Below are 8,721 nucleotides of genomic sequence, written 5' to 3'. Positions count from 1 at the left end.
ATCCTCCCCATCACTACAGTATCCTCCATCACTACAGTATCCTCCCCATCACTACAGTATCCTCCCCATCACTACAGTATCCTCCATCACTACAGTACCTCCCCATCACTACAGTATCCTCCCATCACTACAGTATCCTCCATCACTACAGTACTTCCCCATCACTACAGTATCCTCCCCATCACTACAGTATCCTCCATCACTACAGTATCCTCCCCATCACTACAGTACTTCCCCATCACTACAGTACCCTTTCATCACTACAGTATCCTCCCATCACTACAGTATCCTCCCCATCACTACAGTACCTCCCCATCACTACAGTATCCTCCCATCACTACAGTATCCTCCCCATCACTACAGTACCTCCCCATCACTACAGTATCCTCCATCACTACAGTATCCTCCCCATCACTACAGTACCCTTTCATCACTACAGTATCCTGCCACTATGAAGCAGTTTGCCAGGCTTCCAATTATGCATGGCAGTTAAATTTTCTAAATCACTTTTCTGATCTTAAAAAACAAAGAGGCTGAAAGAGGAGGATCTTGAACCAGGGGCCAACCTGTACCTGGAAACTGAGGGAGCCTTCGTAGAACCATTCTACTCCATCAGGATGGTGACAGCTCCATAGAAAGTTGAAGCCCAAGAATTTTATTTGATGGATCACCTGCTCCCAGTGCTGAGAAGTTTACTTTCCAAATAAATGCTCTTAACATAAAATAGGTAACCTAAAACCATCGTGTATATCAAAATGGACAGTATTCAAATACGGGAAACAGTGAATGGGTTTCCGGGATGACGGCTGTAGACTGAAGTCTGATCTGAGCGATGAGGCCACCTACTTGTCTCTCATCTAACTCTGCAGTTTGCTCCCTCTGAACCATTTACACTCGTGTCCTTCTACACAAACTGATATCTTCCCCTTTTCCCTCCAACCCAGCCTCAACTAAAACAGCAGGATACCATGGATGTCAGGTTCTTCTCACAAGTATCCCAGATTATTCCTGTAAGCTCTCTCAGACACACCAGTACATACTTAGGCTGATGGGTACCCTGTAGCCCTCAGATTCTAAACTACTTCACCTCCCCAGAGTTAGACAGAGCTTCCTGAACAGCTGGGGACATAACTCTGTGGACAAAGAGCTTGTCACACGGGCCCTGTGGGCCGGAATTTGGATATCCAACACCCACAAGACAACCAGGTAGGTGCGATGGCCCATTTATAATCCAGCACTCAGGAGTCAGAGACAGGCGGTTCTGTGGGCAAGCTGGATAGATAGATGGCCAAATTAGCAAGGTCCAAGATCAATGAGAGACCCTGCCTCAGTAATTAAAGTACAGAATGATCCACCTGACATCCACTTCTAGCCTCTAGATACATATTCAGACACATATGCAAGTACGAGTGGGAAATATACGTGCACATTAAATACACACACTTGAAACTATACATGCACACCACAAACATGCATGCATATACGCACACACAAATCACACACACACACATACACACACAAATGCTTCCCATGGGCAGAGAATACACTGACTCATCTTTGAACATCTTTGAACAGCTGAACCCTGTTTCCCACACGTGGAAGACCACACAGATAAAGGCTGTTGAAGCCATTGAACTGGCTTTCTTATCAGTTTAGAAGATGCACAAAGTCACAGCTAGTCTCCTGCATTCACCTGCCAAGATGTTCCCAAGAACAGAAGAACAGAAGAGAGGATCTCACTGAAGAAGAAGAAGAAAAAGATTGTTTTGTTTTGAAAAATGTTAACGAATCATTTTAAAGCCAAAGTCATCTTTATTTTCTCTTAGGCCCTAAAGCATTCTCCTCAGTAAATTCCGGGGTCTCTTGTACACCACAGGGCTAAGCATTACTAACCTCAGTTGTAATGTCTGAAGAGCAGATCACTGACTGTGCCACGTGTAATTTATCTAGTTAGAGCTATATCTTATTTCAGAGGGAGCCAATGAATCTCACATAAGTACATACAATACCACAAGATAATAAAGTGACATATATAAAGGGAGAAGGAGAAAAATGGGACAAAGGGAAATTGAATGTAGAAAAGATAAGCTATCCTGGGAGTGAGGTTAGCATGCCAAATGAACATATTCTATAAAGGTCCACACTTTTCCTAGAGGACAGAGCTTTAGCTCAGCACTTCCAGCAGCAAAAGATACAGGATGACTAGGTTACATGATTCAGTACCCTTAAAATGTAAACAAGAAGGTAGCGGGGTCTTTACAGAAAGGGCACTAGGTAATGCTCCAAAATCCTCGATAACATCCTTGTGGCTGATCTGTCACGGCTTTGGAAGACATTCCTCATAACAACCAAGTGACAGCACACAAGTAGATGAGTGTACACACGCTGGGGAAGAAATACACATGCTGGAAAGGAGTGCACACGCTGGAGAAGACTGCACACGCTGGAAAATACTAGCAGCTGTTCCAAGAAGAGACCCAGGTACAGAGCTCCTTGTGAGTCTAGACTCCATTCTGACTAAAAAACCTGAAATACAGAGGTTGAATACACCACTTGACTTTGAAAATAAACAAAGTTTGATGTCGATGTCTGCGATATGTCTACAGTTTTGTGACATTCTCAGAGGAAAGGCTGGCTCAAAACAAGTATTACTGATGAAAATTAAGACCTGGGTGCCTGGATCCTGCAGGCAAGTCTATGTGGTTTCTCAGCTGAGCCTTAATCCTGCAGACAAGCCTACATGGTCTCTCATCTGATCCCGAATCTTGCAGGCGAGCCTACATGATTTCTCAACTGAGCCTGGATCCTGCAGGGGAGCCTACATGATTTCTCAACTGAACCTGGATCCTGCAGGTGAGCCTACATGGTTTCTCAGCTGAGCCTAGATCCTGCAGACAAGTCTACACAGTCTCTTATCTGAGCCTGGATCCTGAGGACAAGCCTACAAGGTCTTTTTTCTGAGCCTGGATCCTGCAGGGGAGCCTACATGATTCTCAGCTGAGCCTGGATCCTGCAGACAAGCCTACACGGTCTCTTATCTGAGCCTGGATCCTGCAGGCAAGCCTACATGGTTTCTCAGCTGAGCCTCAAGACTGGAACACTTGAGGTACGCTCTTGTCTGATAGAAATTCAAATGTTCTCAAGCAATGTGCCAAGATATATGTGACCTTTAATACAGGAATGTAAAAAACAATCCAATCACCTAGATAGATTTTGGCTAAAATTGCAAAGGATTGGTGGGGTTTCTTCTATACAGTACTTTAAAAACAACAACAAAAAGACAAGATGCCTTTTGCCTGCGGGTAAAATTATAGGTAAAGGCACTACCAATAATTTTCCTAGGTGATATATTTTGATTTTTATTTGTTCGATTGGTTTGGTTTTCTGCTTGTTTGTTTGTTTGTTTTGAGACAGGGTATCACTACACAGCAACTCACTGTGTAGACCACATTGGCCTTGAACTCACAGAAATTCACCTGCCTCTGCCTCCCACGTGGTTGGCCCTAAAGGTTTGGGCCACCATGCTCAGTCCCTCGCTGATGTTTTTGAAGTTTAAAACTAGCAACCTTTCTCTCTCTACTGACACAATCTGAGCTTCACTTGTAACCTTTGGTTGTTTTGATAGTATGTTACACAGGAAAACCACGGCCATAGCTGCAGATACATTCACAAGCAGTCATCCATTTGTCCATACTGTGGTCCAAGAGAATAAAACTAAGAGCCTGGCCCCTTGGATCATAGAGATGAAGCTCTTTTAGACCTTGAACATCCAAATGAAGTCCTAGCCATCCAGTCTAGTCTTCAACACAAGGGCGGAGATGCATTTGTGCAAGAAAACAACAAAAAAAAAAAAAAAAAAACTTGCTGAAACTCAACTCATAGGAGGTCGAAGTACTAATCAGACTCCCAATTTATTAATTGATCAAAGGGAATATTCCTTTCCAGTAATCAGAAAACACGAACCTGATTCCAGAGTGCTACTTTCTCAATGTTCGTAGAATCCTTAAATAATAATCAGAAGTTTACCAAATATTAGAAAGAGGGCACAGAGAATGTGAGGAACGCCTACTAAATTGGTTATGGGTGCCCAACGAAAGCTATCACTCGCACAGGCAAACCATCTCTCCTTGGTTACCACTGCCTCATCGTGGCAGACTTCCAGCTCTTCTCTCCATTGAGTACGTCCAGCTAAGACACACTACAGCTGAAGAGGATTCACCTTACATGCATTACTGTCCCCATCTCTTTTTGGATAAAACACTCCTAGAAAAAGCTGCTTAAGCAATTGGCCCAAGCTCACGGCAGCTACTAAGTCACAGAGATTCTAAGTCAAAGCACACAGGGCATGGTGGCTCAGGCCTATACACTCAGCATCAGGAAGTTAAAGGAGGGGTGGTTTAAAAGATTGCTCTTGTGTCCCCAGAACACCATACTTTTACTTTTAGTCTAGGAGTCTATCTCTCTCATTAGTCTGAAATTCCTGGGGAACAGAAGAGGTGGTCAGTCATCCCAACAGTTCTACAGATAAACATGCAATTTTTGTTTTATCTGTCCAGTAAAAAGACCAACAAGCCAAAAGTCTCAAACTAGCTGTAGAGCCTTAAGAAGGTCACAGTGTCTCTGGCCATCAGCACCTCATCTAAAAAAAACAGGATGAAATCAACATATATGGATGAGATGTACAAGGACATGTATATGTCTCTTCTGAATCTCAACAGTACTTTAATGGCTTGTCTTATCAGTATGAATTATCACAAATAAGGTTTAACTTATTTACCCTCTGTGCTGTGTGGGTTGTGTGTGCTTGTGTGCATGTGTAGATACACAACTCATAGTTCAGGAAAGGCTCCTTTTCTGAAAGGATGTAACAAACATCCAAAAAGTCAAACAGTGGCACCCTCCTCTGGTGAATGTTGAAGGAGCCAAGAACACAAACAACATGAACTAGATGGTGGGATCTTTTTCAAATGAAGAGCAAGAGAATAAAAAAGACGAGAGAGAAATCACCCAGTAGTATCTGTTATTATCCCAGTCCTAATAGCAACCTAATAACACATTTATAGCACTTCCTATTTTACCTTCTTAAGATAAAACAAAGTCAAAGAGAACTGACTGCATGTGATAACAGGGGCTAAAACAATTGCTCTGTTTCCATGAGGACTGGTATCATTAGCTATTTTACAAACAGCAAGCATTTTAACAGAAGGAGCAATAAGAAACATTTCACAGTTTGGCTAATAGTGGTCATCTTCTCAGTTAATACTTTCTTAAAATGCAATGAAAGCTGCATACATGTAGAATGCTGAGTTAAGGGAAGCCTCCAGCACACCCTTTTTTGGGTGGTGTATCTACCCCAGGCACTGCTAGAAAGCTCTCAACTGAAACTTCTGGCTCTGCGGCTCCCAAGTCTTCAAAGACTCCAGTGAAAAGATTCCCACCATCCAATCACAAGCGTGAGCCCAAACCATGCCAATATGTCCCCTCTAGACAAGCACAGGCCAGTGTTCTACAGCTCGGATATTCCACCAAAACTTCTAGAGCTGTGCTTTCCAAACCCAGAGTCAGATTACCAACAACTGTCTTACTCTAGATAGATAATAAACATATTTATTAAATTATTGACAGGGGAGAAAATCACATAGTTTCCTTCGCGCCCCCCCCCCACTGATTTCAGGCACACGAAACGGCATTATGACTCAGTTATTACACCGTCACCCCTGGGACTCAGGTATCTTTTTGCACAGTGCACAGCATCTCCTATCTCAATTAGCATCCTGTCTTTCAACTGCTCTATGGTCAAGGGGAGGAGCACTCCAAACCACCCGGAGACTTCAGAAGTGTAATGAACGAGAAACTTTCATTCTGAAGGACCCATTATAAACAGACAGAGGGGATGAAAAAAAAATGCTTAAAGTCTAATTCCAGTCTTATCATCTAAGCTTTGCAACTGTTTGGCATTCTCGGCAAAGTTGGCAGGTAGGCACCATACCTGGGCAAGATACGCAAATGATGAGTGAAGAATGCAGATAAGATAACCAATCAAAAGCTTCCTCGGTGTTTACCAAAACAAACAAAAACAAAACACTGCTGGACCAAAGAACAAGCAAACACCCGAGAACAAGAACATGCCCTACAGTTCCCAGAGGAGGAAAATGGGTAAGAGTTTGGTGGAGAAGAAGAGGCAGAGAAGGAATAGGTGATAAGGAAGGCTGCCAAGAAGGAGGTGGGGGAGCGTGATGCAATCAAACAGTTACAAGTGTCTAACCGAGACAGATGTCAGGACAACGGCGCTTAGCTCTGCAGCCACATTTTAACACTCACGGCGTCTGGGCACAGGCCCAAGGGCAGGACCTCCAGGAAACCTGAGATTCCACACTCTCCAGTGTCAGAAATTTGCGAGAAAGACCTAAAGCAGGCTTTAGCCCATTTCCTGCTCCCAGATTAAACCCCTAACAAAGGCCTATAGAAGAAAAGAGACATTGGTATCCCCAAGCTGGTCACTGCACAGAGGTCAAGTGTGGCCACTGCCTGCTCTGCGCACAGCCACCTCTCCAAAAGCCAGGCAGCCAAAACCCACCACCAGGGAAGCATCTCTGTCCCCTGTCCCATTACACTAGCAAAGTTGACAGACTTGGGAAGAAGCGCAGCGTTGCCGCTGGGGGGTCCTTCCCTAGAGCGAAGGAAATGAGAGAAGTCACAGCTTCCTTCACCTTCACTGAATCTATCCAGCAGATGCAGGCTTCTTCCCTTTAGGGGTGCACTGAAGGCACCACCGTTTTCCTTGGCAGCTAATTCGCTTCAAACCCTAGAATTAGGACAATGAGGCCCGAGGACAAAGTTCACTGGATATACTATTGGTTCTCCCCGGAAAACCAACATTTACTGGCATCTGACCTTGGTAAGTTTGTGTTAAAACGGCACGAAATATCCAGTGTAAGTCTCGGCTACACTGAACGCTCGGACCCCAAGATCTCTTTGGAGGGGTCTTGGCAACTTATATCACATCTGTCATCCCAGGTCATCACCACGCCCCTCTCACCCAGATCCGACCCCGCCACGCACGCGATGCCCGGTTATTTACACGCGCACGGACCCAGAGAACTCCTACCTCGCCGCCGTGCCCATCGAAGATCCCGAAGATGGATGGGTGCGTCTTGTTGGCCAAATCGGTGAGAACTTCGAAGCGATCTTCCATATGGTCTCTCCGGCCCTGGATGGAGTACACTGCCACATTATGGCTCTTGAACTCCCAGGTCTTGGAAAACTCGGCCTCTAGCACATCAAGTCCTCCAAGGCGATCGTTCTGCATAATCTCGGCCACCTTGCCCTTCACCATCTTCACCGCGTCCCGGCTGGACTTGACGATGGTCTTCACTTCGTCTGTGTGGAAGAAGTAACTCCACAGAGCCAAGCTGATGCACAGCAGAAAAAGTGTCTCGGGTCTCAGCAAGAAGTAGCGCATGATGCGACCCAGCAGAGACAGCAAAGTCATTGTATCCTCTATCATTTATTATCCCTAGAGCCCCAACCAGCAGCAGCGACGCGCGCCCCGCAACTCGCGGGGTCCGAGCTCTGCGGGCACAGCCCGCAGGGACTGAGGCAAAGAGGCAGCCCGGGCCGGGAGGATGAACCCACGACGGGTCGGAACAGGCGCCCAGAGCGATGGCAGTTTCCCTTTTGTCTAGGCAGCCCCGAGGCCCGTGCCCGCCGCCCGCGCCGCCTTCCTTCCCCGCGCTCTTTGTGAGACCGCAGCGACGGCGGCGGCGGCGGCCGCCGCGGGTGCCCTGGGTGGGCGACAGGAATCAAGTTAAAGTTGCGCCGAGCCGGTCCGCAACGGTGAACAGGATTTCGGGGAGCCGACGCCCGCGCGGTCCTTTTGGGGGTCCCCCCTCGCGATTCCCGGGAGCAATCGGCAGGTGAGGAAGCGCAGGGCGCAAGAGCCCGGCGGCGGGCGAGGGTTGCACGTCCCCCTCGATCGCCGGTGCCGGCGAGCGTGGCGACAGCGGAGCGCTGCGATTTCGTCACACACCCCGGGGGAGCCCGAGACAATAAAAGTTTTGCGGGCGCCTGGGCAAAGGCAGGGAGACAGCGAGCCGGGAAACGCAGCACGATGGGTGCGGAGCCACCGGCAGGCTCTGCCTGCCTCTCCCCGGCACCTCGCGGCTCGGCTCGGCTCGGCTCTGCTCGGCAGCGCCCGGCTCCGCTCGCCCCGCCCCGCACGCGTTGGCCCCGCCCCGCCCCTGGAGTGGAGCTTCCAGACCGCGTCGCGCTCTCACCCGACTGGGGGCCCTGAGGAGCTCGCTGTGGCGGACGCGCGTGGGCAGCAGGCAGGTCGAGGCGAACCGCGGGGGGGGGGGTTGGGCGCGCGTCCAGCCGCCCAGCTCCAGCGGGTCGCCGGTTCTGCTTAGGGGGTCGTCTCCCGGGGACGGTGTGATAGGGAAGAGACTGCACTGAACGCTGGTTTCTCGGGCGACGCGGCTGCTAGCTGAGGAGCCGGGAGCTGCACGTGAACGGTTCCCCCTGCGGCACGCTGCACAGTGGTGCCGTCCACGCCTACCCTTTCCTAAGGCTAGCAAGATGGGACACATTTCCCCCGGCTCGCGAATCGAAACTGAGTGATTAGTTTGGCCACAAGAGGCTGTCGCCGCCAGCGAGGCCCGCCTGGATCTCCCGAGCGGCGGGACGCGGTCCGGGGCCCCAGCAGTTTTGCCCCTTGGACAC

The 8,721-nt window shown here is 48.3% G+C and overlaps 1 protein-coding gene across 1 annotated transcript in view; it reads right to left on the bottom strand.

Annotated features, from left to right (window-relative positions):
• Ppm1l (protein phosphatase, Mg2+/Mn2+ dependent 1L) overlaps positions 1-7,642 on the bottom strand; it is a 206,743-nt gene extending 199,101 nt beyond the window's left edge. The window contains exon 1 of the mRNA XM_050147429.1: positions 7,109-7,642. Coding sequence (XP_050003386.1) covers positions 7,109-7,507 — 399 coding nt within the window. The 5' untranslated portion in view covers positions 7,508-7,642. The remainder of the gene's footprint in view (positions 1-7,108) is intronic.
• Positions 7,643-8,721: the final 1,079 nt, after the last annotated feature.

Source organism: Alexandromys fortis, unplaced genomic scaffold (genome assembly GCF_014885135.2).
Source record: "Alexandromys fortis isolate MF-2015 unplaced genomic scaffold, M_Fortis_MF-2015_v1.1 scaffold_53, whole genome shotgun sequence".
Taxonomy (NCBI): Eukaryota; Metazoa; Chordata; class Mammalia; order Rodentia; family Cricetidae; genus Alexandromys; species Alexandromys fortis.
Note: the sequence above shows the minus strand (reverse complement) of the source record. Positions and strands in the feature narration are given on the sequence as shown.